This window comes from Rhinopithecus bieti, unplaced genomic scaffold (assembly GCF_001698545.2).
Source record: "Rhinopithecus bieti isolate Rb0 unplaced genomic scaffold, ASM169854v2 scaffold_24263, whole genome shotgun sequence".
NCBI classification, from domain to species: domain Eukaryota; kingdom Metazoa; phylum Chordata; class Mammalia; order Primates; family Cercopithecidae; genus Rhinopithecus; species Rhinopithecus bieti.
The window spans coordinates 211,768-229,022 of record NW_016811410.1 but is presented as its reverse complement, the minus strand read 5'-3'; the positions used below and the strand labels follow the sequence as shown (position 1 = coordinate 229,022).

Below are 17,255 nucleotides of genomic sequence, written 5' to 3'. Positions count from 1 at the left end.
CCATGTTGGCCAGGGTGGTCTCGAACTCCTGACCTCAGGTGATCCACCCACCTCAGCCTCCCAAAATGCTGGGATTACAGGTGTGAGCCACTGCGCCTAGACTGTTTCATTTTTATAACTTCTATTTCTTTGCTGAGATTTCTATTTTTCCTTTTATTTCAAGGGGATTTGCAATTTGTTGTGGCAACAGTTTTATGATGCCTGTTTTAAATTCCTTGTCAGATGATTCTGACACCCGAGTCTTCCTGGTGCTGGCCTCAGTTGATTGTCTCCTATTGAAATGGTCGTGTCCCTGGGTCTTCTTATGATGAGTGATTCTTAACTGTATCTTCTCTCAAGAGTTTTGGTTCCAACGAAAGTTCAGTTCTCAGAGTTCTTGCAAAGCTCTTCTGTGTCATTCTTCTGGTGCTGCTGGGACTCCCACTCAAACCCTCACCCTACCCCACCCCTAATTCTACTAGTGCCATCTGCCAGCACGGAGGACACCTCCCTGGCTGTCTGGCGTCACTGCCTTCTGTGGCGGTGGCACGACTGAAGCCGACGGGCCCAGGTGGAGGGGGGAGACGCAGGGCTTCATTGATGCTGTGCTGTGGGCAGGTTGGACCACCTGCCTGACGGTTGGGTCTAGTCCCATCAGCAGCTATCAGTGTGGGAGGAAACCCACAGCCTGCACCCTCCCCATGTCTGGTGATGCTCAGGCCAGCAAGGCATTGGCTGCTCTGCTCATGGCTGAGAGGCAGAGCTGCTGATTCGCTCTGGAAAGGCTGTGGCTGTCTCCATTGGCCCCAGGACGTCCTTGGCAGCTCCCACCTCTGTGTATGTGACTCTGGGCTGTGACCTCCACCGTTGCCCCAGCTAAGCAGTGAGGACTTGCTGAAGCCCAGAGGGCTGTGGGACCATGAACGCAGCTCTCTGGACCCTGGCACTCGGGCCCCTTCTTCTCAATCTCTGGGCAGTCCCCACTGGTAAGTTTCTCCTTCCTTCATCCATGGAACTTTCTGGAGGAAGCAGCTCTGCCGATGCCCAGGCCCCAGGACGTGAGGGTCCCTGCAGTGACCTTCCATCTGTCTGGGTCTCACTCAGCCCCGAGTGCGTTGGACATGCTGGGGCAGGAGGGAGGTGGCTCCACATGGCTGGATCCCTGTGACCTCAGGGCCCCCAGCTCCTAACCCCACTGCTCAGAACCCAGGGCACAGGGCTGGGTCAGGCCCTGGACAAAATGAGGGACACGGCCCAGTGTCTGGTCCCAATGACCCCGATCAACAGAGTCCTGAGGGGTCCTGCGGGGGCTGCTCCATCCATGTCCCCTGGAGCAGGGCTGAGGTCCTGGGAAGGAGGTGGGAGGGTTGGCTGCATCTGGCAGTGAGGTTGAGCGTGGGGTCCCACGGAGATGCTGCACCCAGGTGGGGACACTGGGGCGTGGGGCCATGTGGAAGGGCTGCTGGGTCAGGGCAGGCAGCTGTAGAGACGGGGGTCCAGCCAGAAGGAAGAGCAGGAGAGGCTGGAGGTGAGAGGGAGCCCTGGGGACTGCGTACATGGGCACGGAGCCATGATGCGAGTGTGGGGCTGCGCGGGAGGCACGAGAGGGTGCCCTCGAGGCTGAGGAGCACTTCACTGGCAGGGCTAGTCCAGGTGCCCAGCAGGGCGGTGACCTGGTGCTGATGGAGCTGCACCCCCAGTGGTGGGGTGGGAGTCTGTGAGCAGCTGCAGAGAGGGCAGAGAGGGCAGAGGGGGTTGGGGTTTGAAGGAAAGGCAGCAGTGTGGCCACAGATGGATGGAATCCTGGGGTTGAAGGGATTTGCTTTTGTGTTAAGGATTGCAAGCACAAGGGCCGGAATTCTCTACTACAACAAGAAATAGCTTTAGAAAATACAAAAAGCCATTCATAGCGGGCATAGTGGCTCATGCCTGTAATCCCAGCACTTTGGGAGACCAAGGCAGGCAGTTTACCTGAGGTCAGGAGTTTGAGATCAGCCTGGCCAACATGGTGAAACTCCATCTCTGCTAAAAATACAAAAATTAGCCAGTTGTGGTGGCGTGCGCCTGTAATCCCTGCTACATGGGAGGCTGAGGCACGAGAATTGCTTGAATCCTGGAGGTGGAGGTTGCGATGAGCTGAGATCATACCATTGCACTCCAGCCTGGGTGACAGAGCGAGATTCTGTCTCTAAGTAAATCAATCAATCAGTCAATCACAGATACCAGCACGCATCCATGTCCTGAGGAGAACCAGGTGGGAGGGTGATGAGGAGGCTGGAGGGTGTGGAGAGGTGGAGGAAGACTGAGAGGGAGGGGATTCAAGGCTCCCCACGAGGTGGGAGGGAAAGGTCTTCATCTTGGACCAAGCAGGGTCCCCCCTCTGCTCCTGACTGCCATCTGGGAGGCTCTCTTCTGGGTGTGGAAAGTCCTCCAGGGGCCCTGGAGGCTGCTCTGGGACCACACAGCACCACCCACATGGAGTTCCTCCTAGGGGTGCTTCCTCTCGGGGTGGCTGCGTTGATGTAGGGGTGCAGAGGCCTGGAGAGGGTGGTTGGGGTGCCTCCGTGGGGGGGTGGAAGAGAAGGTGCTGAGGCATCTGAGATGCTCGGAAACCATGGAGACCGAGATCCTGGCTGGAAGGCTGGTATGGGTGGGGTAGTGGGGCTGGGTTTGGTGTAGTGGGAGGGCAGGCAGGGGTTGTTTTCCTGGACGCTCAGGGTTGCAGAGGACAGGAGCGAGGGGTGAGTGGAACACTCCAAGGGGTGTGGACAGTCACGTGGGTGGGGCAGGGGTGACAGTGGTGGGCTGGAGACCACAGGGCCTCCAGTGGAAGCGGGGGAATGATGCTTGGGAGGCAGAGAGTGGGCGGGGGACCCGCCCAGCTGCAGACCCAGGAGGACAGGGGACTTCCTTGCCTGGGGGGTGGGATACTCCATGATGTTGGGGCTTCAGAGGCCCGGGGAGGGGAGCAGCCCCCGGGGAGACCCATGGGGTGAGGGTTTCTGTGTGAGCCGCGCCCATCCCCTCTCTGGGACTGCTTGGTGTGGTGAGAGGAATCCGACTTGCTGCTGAGGCCTCGCAGGCCGTTCCCTGCCGCCGCCAGAGCTGCCGTTGCTGCCATCTTACTCCTGAGCCTGTGGTTGGATCTGGCCCCTCTAACTGGACCTGTCTGTCTGAAGGTGGACCAGGTGCTCTGAGGCTGGCGTACAGACACAGCACGTGCGACGGAGTGGTGCTGGTCCGACACCGCGGGGTGTGGGGATACGTGTGCAACCAGGAGTGGACGCTGGCAGAGGCCTCTGTGGTGTGCAGGCAGCTGGGCTGCGGTCCCGCCGTGGGTGCCCCCAAGTATGTCCCGCTGCCTGGAGAGGTGGCCCAGCCCTGGCTCCACAACGTGTCCTGCCGGGGCAACGAGTCCTCCCTCTGGGAGTGCAGCCTTGACTCATGGAGCCAGAGCCCGTGCCCCCACACATGGGTGGTGGTCGCGCTGTGCTCCAGTAAGTAGGGAGGGGTGAAGAGGGCGGGAGGAGGAGTGGGAGGACAGGGAGGGTCTCCGAGGTGGGCGGGGAGGCCGTGGGTCTGGAGCTTTCACTGGGAGGGGGTCCTCGCTGGGCACCGGAACCATCCTGACTGTAAGATTCAGCTGTGGAGAAACCACTGCCAGGGAGAGTCAGAGAGTGGACGAAGGAAGCAGAGTGCGGCCCAGGCATGGGGAGGTAGCAGCCGAGAGGGGGCAGTTTGGGCGTGGAGAGGCAGCAGCCCAGCAGGGGCGGGGTCTATGGACACCTGAGGCCCACACAGGTACCACACAGGGAGCTGATGGTAGAAAGGTACATGCTTTCCCTTTGAGGTCTGGCCTGAGGGTCCTCAGCTGCCCCTCAGACTTTGTGTGGCTGAATGGACCCCCTCATAGCGTCCTGCCTCTGAAGCGGAACCACCTGGCCAGGACCTCCTATCTGGGGGCCCAGTGTGAAGGGACCCTGTGGGGACCCTTGTTTCAGGAGACCAGCTGCAGAGCATGAAGCTGGGCACAGGGGGCCTCTCTGAGCCCCGGGCCCTGGGTGACTGCCCGGTCACCTGCCCCTGAAGCTGGCCCTCTGCAGCCCAGCACTGTCCTCCCTGAAAAAGGAGCTGCCAAGTGACCATGTGGGCAGCTGGGTCCATACCTTACGGAAGACGGGCCTGTGCCCCACAGACGGCACATTCCGGGAGCTCCGGCTGGCGGAGGGCCGCAGTCCCTGCGCGGGACTCCCTGAGATCAGAAACGTGAATGGGGTGGACCGCCTCTGTGGCCTGCATGTGGAGGAGGCCATGGTGTTCTGCCGGGAGCTGGGGTGCGGCCCTGTGCTCCAGGCCCCCCGCCGGGACGTGGGCGTCGTCAGGAAGTACCTGGCCTGCAGGGGCACCGAGCCCACCATCCGCAACTGCAGACTGGACAACAACTTCCGCAGCGGCTGCGACCTGCGGCTGGATGCAGAGGTGGTCTGCTCAGGTGAGGCTGCCACCCAATGTTCCCAGTGACCCTTGGGATGGTGCTGGGCCTGGACCTGGGGAGAGCAGGGAGAAGGGGGTGGGCGTTCCCATGGATGGGGCCCCTGTCCCACATGAGACATTGGGCGCAGACCTGGTGCATGTGCACGCTGGAGGGAACGGGACTCAGCTCTCACGCTGGTTCTCAGCAGAGTGGAGCTGAGTTTCTGGTGGCCCCGCAGAGGTGTCCTGGCTCAGAACCCGCAGGCCATCTAGGGGTCCTGGCTGCTGGTGTAAGTCGGAGTTGCCTCAGCTGTGATCTCTGCATGTCTAAGAAGGATTGGGGTTGGGTAGAGGTCACGTCCTCCCAGCCCTGCCTCAAGTGTGTGTGAGCTGCACTGGCCTCACAGCTCCTGGCCTTGTATGAGGAGCAGCTGAAACGAGGTGGATAGTCTGCTTGCTGCAGTACCCCAGAGAGGGTGGTGCTCAGTGGACCAAGGGGTGCCCTGACCTCTCCTCTGGGATTGCAGAGTGTTGCTGTCATGGCCCCGGACAGGCAGAGGCTGTGAAATACGTGGGCACCTGCAGCAGGTGACCCTGACCCTGACCTTGGCGGTGCGGCCAAAGACGCCTGCTCTTCTCTGGGTGCAGGGTGGAAGGGCCTTTGGCCGCAAGTTCCTGCCTGTGCTTGGCAGACCCTCTGCCTAGATGCAGATGATGGCTCCTGGCTGAAGCCTTCTGCAGTCTCAGGCTCAGGGCCAGGCAGTTGACCTGAGAATACCTGTCTCCTGCCTGAGAGGATGTCTGCCCCCAGGACACACAGAGGCCCAGCTGGTGGGCGGTGAGCACCCCTGCGCCGGGCGCCTGGAGGTGAGGCGCGGCCTGACCTGGGGCACCATCTGTGACACAGACCTGGACCTGGCCACAGCCCACGTGGTGTGCCGGGAGCTGCAGTGTGGGGCGGCGGTGTCCACACCCAAGGGTTCCCGCTTCGGCCGGGGCTCGGGGCCGGTGTGGTCGGAGACCTTCCACTGTGCAGGCAACGAGTCGCTGCTGTTCCACTGCCCGCGGGGAAATGGGAGCCAGTGTGGGCCCGGCCATGACGCAGGGCTCAGGTGCTCAGGTGAGGTCCTGTGTGTGGGCTCTGAAGGCTCATCCCTGCCTTGTTCTCTGCCAAATCCCTTCATGCCCTAAAGTTGCCTCTGGCTGGTAGGTGTGGGTGCTTTTGATATTTGCTTCTGTTGCTTGAAAGAAGCAGGGAAGAGACTGGGTGTAGAGTGATGTGCCCCAAGGCTGCAGCTAAGATCAGATTCTTCTAGAGAGCTGTATGAGCTGCATGCTGAGGCAGAGGAGGGCAGAGGAGCTGGTGAGAGCAAGGCTGGGCTCTGTGCCCACCCCACTGGGTGTGAAGGAAGGAAATGACCACAGCCAGCCATGTGCTGGGTCTGCTGTCTGGGAGCCACACTGACTCCTCCTCTCCCCCAGAGTTCAGGCTGGTCAATGGCAGCAGCAGCTGTGAGGGCCGTGTGGAGCTCCAGGTGCAGGGGTCCTGGGCGCCCCTCTGTGCCACCCACTGGGACATAGCAGACGCCACCGTCCTCTGCCACCAGCTCAACTGCGGCAACGCGGTGGCTGCACCTCGAGGAGGCCATTTTGGGGACGGGGACGCTGCCATCTGGCCTGACGCATTTCACTGTGAGGGGACAGAACCCTACTTGTGGAATTGCCCAGTAAGCACCCTGGGGGCCCCGGCCTGTGCCCCGGGAAACTCAGCCTCCGCAGTCTGCTCAGGTGGGTGCATCCAGGGCTGTGGAGGAGGAGGGTGAGTGAGAGGCATGGACAGAGGGGGTGGAGAGGGAGGGGCCCTGCTGTGGGGTGGTTCTGGGCCCCTCCCGCGGACACCCTGGGTCCCCTGTGCGTCCCCATCCCCAGGTCTGCCCCACGGCCTGCGGCTGAGGGAAGGACAGAGCCGCTGTGATGGCCGCGTGGAGGTCTCCCTGGAGGGCGTGTGGGGCCGCGTCCTGGACGATGCCTGGGACCTGCGCGGCGCGGACGTGGTGTGCCGGCAGCTCGGGTGCGGAGCGGCCGAACAAGCCTATGACGCACCTGCCCCCAGCCGCGGGTCGGTCCAGGTGTCGCTGAGCCGCGCGCGCTGTCTGGGCACCGAGACCCGCCTGACTCAGTGCAACGTGTCCGCGACCCTGCAGGAGCCCGCGGGAACCTCGCGGGACGCCGGCGTGGTGTGCTCTGGTGAGGGCAGAACCGCATCCCCAGGGGCCCGTCGCCGCGCGGTCCTGGGCGCCCTGACTCTGTCTCTCCACAGGGAGCCTCGGGGTGCGGCTGGCCGCGGGGCCGGGGCGCTGTGCGGGGCGCGTGGAGGTGCTGCACGGGGGCGCGTGGGGCACCGTGTGTGACGACGCCTGGGACCTGCAGGACGCGCACGTGGTCTGCAGGCAGCTGGGCTGTGGCCGTGCCCTGAGCGCCCTGGGGGCCGCACACTTCGGAGCCGGGGCAGGGCGCATCTGGCTGGACGAGCTGGGCTGCCAGGGCCAGGAGTCTGCTCTGTGGCAGTGCCCGTCGGCGGGCTGGGGCCAGCACGACTGCAGGCACAAGGAGGACGCCGGCGTCTTCTGCTCAGGTGAGCCGCAGTTGGGTATCAAACGATCATGCTGTTTTATTACATAGAAACGTGCGTACTTGCTTTCCAGAATTACGTTAAAATATCAGGAGCTGTTGTCTTCCTTGAATGCAGAACTTCCACAATGTATTGGGTGAGGTTCCTCTTGGTATAGTAAACGGCACCGGGCAAAGCGCTTTGGTTTCCTGCACCTGGAGCTGGTCAGCTTCCTGGAGCAGCCCCGCCTGGGCTCCTTTTCCACCATCACCAGCTCAAGTGAGCTTGAAGTTTCCATCCGGAATTCACGAATATATATATTTGTTTTGAGATGGTCTCACTGCGTTGCCCAGGCTGGAGTGCAGTGGCCCAATCACATGTCACTGCAGTCTTGACCTCCCGTAGTCCAGGGATCCCTCAGCCTCAGCCTCCCAAGCTGCTGGGACTACAGAAGTGAGCACTGCCACTGGCTTCAGAGTCTTAATTTTGATCCATATTTTGGGGTACTGGAGAACTTTTTGCAGAATTTTTTTTTTTTTTTTTTTTTTTTTACAAAGTCTTGCTCAGGCTAGAGTGCAATGATGCAGTCTTGACTCAGTGCAACCTCTGCTTCCCAGGCTCAAACGATCCTCCTGCCTCAGCCTCCAAAGTAGCTGGGACTACAGGCATGTGCCACCATGTCTGGCTAATGTTTATTTTTGTAGAGATGGAGTTTCACCATGTTGCCCAGGCTGGTCTCAAACTCCTAGACTCAAGCAATCTGTAGGGTCCAGCCCCACAGGGACGGTGGGTTTTTCTTCCCGTGTGCAGGGATAAGAGATTGTAGACATAAAGACACAAGACGAAGAGATAAAAGAAAGGACAGCTGGCCTAGGGGACCACCACCACCAAGACGCGGAGACCAGTAGTGGCCCCGAATGCCTGGCTGCGCTGTTATTTATTGGATACAAGGTAAAAGGGGCAGGGTAAAGAGTGTGAGCCATCTCCAGTGATTGATAAGGTCATGTGAGTCACATGTCCACCGGACAGGGGCCCTTCCCTTTTAGGTGGCTGAGGCAGAGAGAGAGGACAGCTTACGTCATTATTTCTTCTATGCTCTTTTCAGAAATATCAAAGACTTTAATACTTTCACTAATTTTACTACTGCTATCTAAAAGGCAGAGCCAGGTGTTCAGGATGGAACATGAAGGCAGACCAGGAGCGTGACTGCTGAAGCACAGCATCACAGGGAGATCATTAGGCCTCCAGATAACTGTGGGTGGGCCTGGCTGATGTCAGACCCTCCACAAGAGGTGGAGGAGTAGAGTCTTCTCTAAACTCCCCCGGGGAAAGGGAGACTCCCTTTCCTGGTCTGCTAAGTAGTGGGTGTTTTTCCTTGGCACCGATGCTACCGCTAGACCCCAGTCCACTTGGCAACTGGCGTCTTCCCAGATGCTGGCGTTACCGCTAGACCAAGGAGCCCTCTGGTGGCCCTGCCCGGGCATAACAGAGGCTCACACTTGTCTTCTGGTCACTTCTCACTATGTCCCCTTAGCTCCTATCTCTGTATGGCCTGGTTTTTCCTAGGTTATGATTGTAGAGCGAGGATTATTATAATATTGGAATAAAGAGTAACTGCTACCAACTAATGATTAATGATATTCATACATAATCATATCTATGATCTGGATCTGGTATAACGCTTGTTATTTTATATATTTTATTACACTGGCACAGCTCGTGCCCTCGGTCTGTTGCCTCAGTGCCTCGGTGGCTTGCCGCCCACAGTAGTCCACCTGCTTCAGCCCCCCAAAGTGTTAGGATTACAGGTGTGAGCCACCGTACCTGGCCATTTTGCAGACTATTTTTGAGGTGGTGGATGAGATTTATTATTATTATTATTATTCACGCATACCCGAGAGTCTTTGTGGTCTCATCTTGTCCAGGTGTGGTCATTCTTGGGTGATGGAATTTTGTCATTTTGGGGGGTGGGTTCTCCAGAGAAGCCTGTGAGTGACCGGGTCATGGGCTCCCCACCTGACCTGCAGTCTTTCCAGGCAATCCCCGGGGAGACGCTGGATGCCGGCAGAGACTCTGGCAGCTCATCCAAGTGTGGGCTCTTCTCATCGATTTTGGTTCATATTGTACTTCAGAAACGTGTTCTTCAGCGGTATCTTGGATTATTACATTTATTTCAATTGTTGCGTTCTTTGTATGCAATGCTGGAGTCTCGTGAGTTTGGGTCTTCTCTATGTTTCTGAAATTAATTTTGGCGTGGCTCCTTCCCCAGGCATTCTTGGGGCATTTCTCTAGGTGGCACACCACAATCTGCGTTTCTGTCGATTCTGCTCTTCGGTCCTCTGGTGTATCATTTTGCCCTCCTCACCTCGTCTGTCACCTCATTTTTGTGTCTTTATTCTCAGCAGCTTGTTTTCTTCTAATGACATTATGCTCCACTCTCATAAAAGGTCCATCTTTTTCTGACATCTCAGTGAGAATGGCAGGTCATTTTCTAGAACATTCTGCTGGTTTCCGTGGAAAGCGGCTGATGTTAGCCCTTCCTCTGCATCTTCCATGTGGTCGTTGGTCTCTGGTTTGCAGCATTTTCCTCCGGTGGCTGCTTTATCTGTTTGTCTGTGAAGCTTCATCCTGGGGACCCCACCTGAGCTGGCATCTGCAGGCATCTGGCCATCAGACCGTCTGCTGGAGCCAGCACGTTGGGCACGGCCAGTTCAATTCCCGGGGCTGCCTCTTTTTCATCTGGGTCTCAGCTATGCCTCGGTCACTTCTGGCCCCTCCAGGCTCCTCAGGGTCCCTGCCTGACAGGACTGCATCCCCAGGGTGGGGTGGGGCGCTCACGGCTCCCGCTGTCCCATTTGTGGGCAGATGGACAGGCAGGCCACGCAGCCCTGCTCAGCTCCGGGCTGCCCCCATGGCCTGTGTCTCCTGCCTGTGCTGCTGCTTTGCCCAAGGTCCTGTCCATATGTCCAGGGTACAAACTTCAATTGTTTTGGGAAAGCAGATGGGACTTTTCATATCTGAGGGACAGGAGCCATTTTAAATAATTAGAACAGTAATTTCTAGACACAGGTAGAGGATATCTCTTGATAGACTTTACAAAAATACTATATTGCTAATATTTTTGAGAGAATGAAATATAAAGTATGTTACATGGTGTTAAAATTTGAGTCCAAAAAATTTGAAAGAAAAAACCATCTGTAATCGCAACAGCCGGAGATAAAGCCACCGTGAATATGTAACGTACGTGAAATTGATGCTGAGTAACCAGCCCCACACAGGCAGCAGGGATGTGTGTGGCTCCGGCTTCTGTGGTCACTGCCTTTGGCTGTGCTCAGCCTGGTGGTTCTCTGTCCCAGCCAGGCTCCCTCAGTGCCTTCGGTCACTTGATGGTTAGGTGGAGCCCTGCTTCTGGGCCCTGGCTGAAGGCAGGAGTGGTGGAGGCTCTGTTTCTGTCATGATCCAGCCTTGGTTCTAAAAATGATAGCAGTGTCAGCCTAGGAACAGGCAGAGAGTCTCAGACCCTATTCCTTGGCCCAAGTCCTGAGGCAGCCAGGACTCAAGGACTGGGGCACTGACTCAGTGAGAGGGTGTGGAACCAGGCAGGGGATACTTGTGAACACTTTTGTATTCTATTACCATGAATTTCTTTCCAGTATTTTTTCTAAGCTTATTTTAATTAGATATGATCCTTTCGGATGCAATTTATACCCAGTGTTCTCCAATTATCCTGGTACAGGTATTTTTAAAATGTTACTACAGTGCTTCATGGCATAGCTTTAAATAATTGTCTAACATGCCATTAGGTGACCATATTAGTCTGTTGGACTCTACACTGCTCCAAGGGTAACATTGAACATATTTGGGCACTGATCAGTCAGGACCAAAGCTATCTCTGAACATGGGGCTGAGGTACACACACACACACACACACACACACACACACACACACACACAGTTAAATAATTACTACAGTCAAGCCAATGAACATTCTACCATCTCGCAAAGTTACGCTTGGTTTCGTGGTAAGAGCACCTAAAATCTACTTTCCTAGCAAATTTCCAGTGTACAATCCCATATTATTAACTACATTCCTCCTGCTGTATGTTGGGTTTCTAGATTTATTCATCCTGCACAGTTGTGTGCCCTTTGGCCTACTTCTCCCCATTCCCCCGCCAGCTGCCCCTGATAACCACATTCTATTGTTTTTATGTAGTTGACTTTTTTTTTTTTTTTGCTCCCATATGTAAGTGGGATCATGCAGAATTTGTCTTTTCATTCCTGGTTTATTTCATTTAACATAATGTCCTCCAGGTTCATCCATGTTGTCACGGATCACAGAATTTCCTTCTTGTTTGAAGCTGAACAGGATTCCATAGCATCTATGTACTACATTTCTGTTTTATTTTTTTAAATTGACAATCTTCGTACATCTGTATGGGGTACATAGTGGTGTTTCAATCCGTGTAATGTGTAGTGGTAAGATCAGGGTGATTAGCAAACAATCATCTCAGACATGTTTATTTCTTCGTGTTGGGAACATTCAATATCCTCCGTCCAGCGATTTGAAACCAAATAATAGACTGTTAATTACGGTCACCCTATGGCGCTACAGAACGCTAGATTTATTCCTCTTATCCAGCTGTAATTTTGTATCTTTACAGATCTCCTCCTGTCCCTCCCTCCCCCAACCCTTCCCAACCTCTAGTATCCTCTGTTCTGCTTTTTACTTCTAGGAGATCAACTTTTTTAAAGCTTCCATTTGTGAGTGAGAACATGGGGTGTTTAACTTCTGTTCCTAGCTTGTTTCACTTAACACAGTGTCCTCCAGTTCCATCTGTATTGCTGCAAATAATGGGATTTTATTATTATTATTATTATTTTTGTTTTGTTTTGTTTTTTTAAATGGCTGAGTAACTGCTGTGTTTTCTGTATCCATGTATCTGTTGTTGGACATTTACACTGATTCCACATCTTGGCTATTGTCAGTAGTGCTGCGGTGAACCTGGGCGTGCAGATGTCTCTGCTGTGCTGATTTCATTTCCTCTGGGTCTATACCCAGCAGTGGGATTGCTGGATTGTGTTGTAGCTCTGCTTTAAATTTTCCAAAAAAGCTTCACACTGTTTCTATAACTGATCTCAGCGCTGGGACCCCCTGAGTCTAGTCCCCTCCTTCTGAGACTGCCCGTGGTGTCCAGGCAGGGCACTCCTTGGCCTGACTGTGCTTGCCTTGCAGAGTCGGTGGCTCTGAGGCTGCGAGGTGGGACCTGCTGCTGTGCTGGGTGGCTGGATGTGTTCTACAATGGGACCTGGGGCGCCGTGTGCAGCAATGCCCTGAAGGACCTCTCCTTGTCCATCATCTGCAAGCAGCTGGGGTGTGGGGAGTGGGGATGGCTGGAGAACAGGCCCTTCCCCTCTGCCGGCACCGGGACCGCCTGGGTGGACAACATCCAGTGCCGTAGGCTGCGCAACTCCACTCTGTGGCAATGCCCTTCCCATCCGTGGCACCCGCATTCCTGTGACCTTCGAGAGCAGGCCTGGATTACCTGTGCAGGTGGGCATTGGAGGTCTCTGGGGGTGCCCGGGAAGAGGTTCATCTGTCCTGACAGGTCACTGGCAGGGGATGCCATCGAATCAGAGCTTGGGCCTGGGGGTCACTGGGATCCACAGCCTTGTTTCTGAAGCTTCTCCAGGCACCGATGCGCTCAGAGCTGCTGTTTAACCTGCAGGATTGTCAGAGGACAGGCCACAGGCTGCTGGGGAGCCCCTCAACTGCTCCTCCTCGCTCGGCTGCCCAGGTACCCCTCTGTCCTTGTCCCTGTCCTCCTTCCCGTCCCGGTCCAGCCCCCGCAGTGACGGCAGCCCCTGTTCCAGAGGAGGGCGCGCTGCGCGTGCGCGGGGGCGAGGCCCGCTGCTCCGGGCGCGTGGAGCTCTGGCACGCGGGCTCCTGGGGCACCGTGTGTGACGACGGCTGGGACCTGGCGGACGCGGAGGTCGTGTGCCGCCAGCTGGGCTGTGGTCGGGCCGTCGCCGCCCTGGGGGCCGCCGCCTTTGGCCCTGGCTCCGGACCCGTGTGGCTGGACGAGGTGGGGTGCCGGGGCAGCGAGGCGTCCCTGCGGGGCTGCCCTGCGGAGCGGTGGGGACGCGGAGACTGCGCGCACAAGGAGGACGCGGGCGTGCGCTGCTTGGGTGAGTGGGGGCGGGGGGCTGGGAAGAGGGGCGCTGGTGGAGTCCTGTGGTGGTCTCCGTCCCCTTTCCCCTCAAGCGGATCCCCAGCACCCAGCCCTGAGGCTGCCCAAGGCGTGGTCCCTTGTGGGTGCTCCTGGCCAGGCTGCCGGGGACCAGTCCTGTCCGCTCAGGTGCGTGGGCTGGGCTGCCGCTGCGGCGGTCTGGGTGAGGGTCTGTGCGGCTCAGGGCCGTAGCTGCCTCCCCATCCCGGTCCTCACCTGCCACCGTTTACTGCAGGTTCCCCAAAGACCACTGTGCTGCCCCTGCCGCCGCTGGGTAGGTGGCTTTCTCATGCTCACCCCCCTCCTGTATGTCTGACCCCGCAGGGACATGCACTGGGGCTCAGGGCTGACCATCACGACCAGAACACCCCCCCTCCCTCCCTGTGCCCACCTGAGTGAATATATGGGGATCTGGGGATGTGGAGGACAGAGACCCCAGGCCCCACACAGCCACTTCTCTGGGGTCTTTGCCTTGGTGGCTTCGGGGAGCTTGGCCCTCGAAAGCTGTGGCCCCTTGGACCCTAGGTCTGTGTTCAAGGCAGAGCTGAGGGCAGAGGGCAGTCAGGATGCTAAGCGCATTCCACAGGCCTCACCCCCTCCCAGATCATCCTCTGATGCTCCTATCTGGGCCCACATACCTGCATTTTCCCACCTGTGCCTTCCACCTCAGCCCTGCACTCATGCCTCCCCACCTGTGCCCTCCCAACTGTACCCGCTCTCTGGGCCTACACAGCAGGATTTGTCCACCTGTGCCCTCCCACGTGGGCCTTCCTCGCTCGTACCCACTATCTGGGCCTGCAAGCTTCCCGGATTCTTCCACTTGGGCCCTCCACCTGGGCCTCTCGTGTGGTGGCCTCAACCTGTCTCTCCATGGGAGGAGCGCCTGTTCAGGCAGCACAAAGGCCCACCTCTCCTGGGGTGGCCCCCATCCCTGTGAGGCTGGGGCCCTCCAGGGCCAGGGTCACAATGGCCCAGGCAGCCCAGGTGCACAGCATGCCCCGCCTCTCACTGTGCCCCACAGCCCCTCCCTTGGCCCCTCCACCTGCCCACAAGGCCTGGGCCATGCCTGAGATCACCTGCCTGGTCCTTGGCTCCCTCCTGGGCATCATCTCCCTGTTCCTGGGCAGGCAGTGGTGCCACCGCAGAGCAGCCTGCAGGGGTAGGTGGGCGTGCCCAGGTGTGGTGAGCAGGGGCCTGGGGTGGGGAGGCTGGGGGGCATGCTCTGTGGGGCCCCTGTCATTGCAGACCCTTTCTGTCCTGGTCACTGCCCTGCATGCTAAGTGGCCTTCCCCATGGTGACTGCTCAGTGACTCTCCGTGGACCCACGAGCTGTTGGGGCCTCAGGGACCCTGAGTCTGAGTCTTGCTTTGCCCCCGCGATATGCTGGATCAAAGAAATCCACACTCCCAGGGCTGTCTGGAGTGAGAATGGGCTTCAGGATTCTGCTGACTCCTTATGACTTATGTCCAATGGGGGGCTTTCCTGGGTGTGTTCAGAGGCTGAGACCACCGGTCCCACCCTAGGACCGCATTCCTGGGTGCCCTGAGTAGAAAGTGGCCTCTGGCTGGGGGGTCTTTGCTGTCTGTGGGGGCTGCTGACAGAGGAGCCAGGGGTGCTCCTGGTGTGCATGAGAGACCGCAGGGGCCAGGCAGGGTGGGCTTGGACTGCAGGAACATTTCTTCTAGAACATTCTGGTGGGGCCTTTGCAGGTTGGGACATGTCAGGCCATCTGTCCTCAGAGGGTGTCTATGAGGACATCGGAGCCTTCCCCATGGGGGAGAAAGACGAGGGACCTGCAGGATCCGGGGACCTGGGCCTGGAAGAGGACTATGACGATGCGGGAGAGCCTGAGGACGGCGCTGGGGAGGAGGCGGAGGAGGCCAGGGTGCGGCTGAGCCCCGCAGGTGTGCACCTCTGTGCCCTGGCATCCATGGTGCTCTTCCTGCTGTACTGCTTCTATGCAGAGGGCTCCGCTCTGGCCAGCGCCTACATTTAAAGAACCTGAGAGCTGCTTCTCACGTGTCCGTGACTTTCTCTCCTGTCTCAGGCCTGGGGCATTAGGGCTTCTGGCTGTCCCTTCGAAGCTGCATCTCCCAGTGGGTAGATGTGGACTTAGGGAGGTTATAGGTCTATATTTGGGTTGCTTTTGCAGCTGAGCAGTGTCCTTCCAGCACCTTGTCCCAGTCGGCTGCAGGAGGGGCCCTGGGCAGCCCAGGTCACTGTGAGAAGCCATATCACTGTCTCCCAACCCACGGTGTCCCCTTCTTGTCCCTTTGAGGCTTTGCTTCCCAGCAAGAAACCAGGAGATGAGAACTCCTGGGCTTTGAGAAATCGCTCAGCACCCCAATGGACCCTGTGTCTGTCTCCCTAAACACAGGTGGGGCTCCTTTCAGCCTGGGTCCCGAAGCTGAGGCTGAGATGGAAGACCATGGTGGCCTCTGCCCCAGGATGTGATGACCTGGAGCTGACAGTGGGGATGTCAGTGTGAGGGGACAGTGGGATAAACCAGGGAAGGCTGGGGTCTTCCTTGTCCTCGCTCTCAAAACAGATGTTATTAAACTCTCTTTGAACTCACTTATCCATCATTAATTCAATCCAGAAACATTCAACAGACACCATCATGGTCCAGGTTCTGTTCTGGGCCCAGCTGTCTGCCTCACCTGGTCCTTTGTCTTCTCGTCTGAGGGCGACTGTGTGTGTTTCCAGTCCACATTGTTTTCACTGTTTTACTGAGTTGGGATGTGGGCTACTCCTCCTGGAACTCAGGCAGGAGGGTCAGGGGTCTCCCAATCCAGCAAACTCTTGGATCATTTCTTGTCTCTGCTGCCACCTGACTTCCAAGGTTAGGGGCCCAACCTTCAGTGTGGCTCCCTGATGAACCACCCCTGGGTTCCTGCCTTTCATCTGCACACACAGTGCTGAGGGAGATGGCGAGGGCTCCGCTGGGCGCTTGAGGTCAGAATCTCCATTGCTTACAGCTGCATTGCTCTGATGGGCCCCGAAGCCTTCCCTGACCATCCTCATTGCTGACCACACCCTCCCAGGACCTAACCCACCAACAATCCCACCCACCCAGGATTCCACCACGCAGCACCCGTCAGGCATGTTTAGGTCTTGTCTGACTTCTTCATCTCAGGTTCCAGCATACTGGAAACACCCAGGTCTAAACATCCAGTGAGTCGTCACCTGTAGGGTCTTTCGGCCGTGCGGGCCTCTGTCTGGCCTCTGTGTTTGCCCTGGCGTGTGGGCAGCGTGCTGTTGGCCTCACTGACACTGGCTCCGTAAGCAATGAGGACCCCAGCTGCACCCTTGGGGTCTCTCTGCACGCTGCCCGCCATCCCCCAAACCCCTCCTCTGTCCCAACTTCCTGGGATTGTGAGGGGGGCCCCTGCTTGGGTCCAAGGACCACCTTGGGTGGAGAAGATAAACCAGAAGCCCCCTTCCTCAGACAGGAAGCCCAATGAAGATGCTGAGGGGACGTCCAGAGAGTGTGGACAGGGCCTCTGGGCAGGAGTGCGGTGCTGAGGATGTGTGGCCAGCTTCTTGGGGTGCAGCTGGAGCAGCTCCTGATGGAGCTGAGGGCAGAGGGCTTACCTACCGTCTGAGCACACCTTACCCTCCGAGAACCGGCAGGGCCTGTTCTCAGGCAACAACCCCTAATCGAGGGTTGGCCAACCGGGCTTGACTCTGTGTGAGGCGTGTCCTTAGGGCAAGGTGGGGGGTAGGGCATGTGGGTGGTCCCTGGGGTGGGTGAGGGCAGGGAGGCATGAGGTGTGTAGAGGGGCTGTGGGGGAGAGAGCAGCGAGGTGGCAGGAAATGGGATGAGGTGTGAGCATGAGACATGGACCTGGAGGACACTTGGGGAGCAGAGTGAAGCTGTCAGTGCCACGGGGAGGACCCTGGTGTCGCTGCCCCCTCCAGCCTTGCCGTGTGTGCCGGCCTCGCCCCTCCCAGCCTTGCCGTGT

At 57.7% G+C, this 17,255-nt stretch overlaps 1 protein-coding gene across 1 annotated transcript in view; it reads left to right on the top strand.

The window, feature by feature from the left end:
• Positions 1 to 862: 862 nt before the first annotated feature.
• SCART1 (scavenger receptor family member expressed on T cells 1) overlaps positions 863 to 17,255 on the top strand; it is a 20,640-nt gene continuing 4,247 nt past the window's right edge. Inside the window, exons 1-15 of the mRNA XM_017893791.1 lie at positions 863 to 965; positions 3,159 to 3,476; positions 3,862 to 3,961; positions 4,083 to 4,471; positions 5,264 to 5,572; positions 5,935 to 6,240; positions 6,382 to 6,699; positions 6,773 to 7,087; positions 12,297 to 12,614; positions 12,790 to 12,858; positions 12,935 to 13,249; positions 13,526 to 13,564; positions 14,312 to 14,449; positions 15,000 to 15,272; positions 16,694 to 16,778. Coding sequence (XP_017749280.1) covers positions 899 to 965; positions 3,159 to 3,476; positions 3,862 to 3,961; positions 4,083 to 4,471; positions 5,264 to 5,572; positions 5,935 to 6,240; positions 6,382 to 6,699; positions 6,773 to 7,087; positions 12,297 to 12,614; positions 12,790 to 12,858; positions 12,935 to 13,249; positions 13,526 to 13,564; positions 14,312 to 14,449; positions 15,000 to 15,272; positions 16,694 to 16,778 — 3,359 coding nt within the window. The 5' untranslated portion in view covers positions 863 to 898. The remainder of the gene's footprint in view (positions 966 to 3,158; positions 3,477 to 3,861; positions 3,962 to 4,082; positions 4,472 to 5,263; positions 5,573 to 5,934; positions 6,241 to 6,381; positions 6,700 to 6,772; positions 7,088 to 12,296; positions 12,615 to 12,789; positions 12,859 to 12,934; positions 13,250 to 13,525; positions 13,565 to 14,311; positions 14,450 to 14,999; positions 15,273 to 16,693; positions 16,779 to 17,255) is intronic.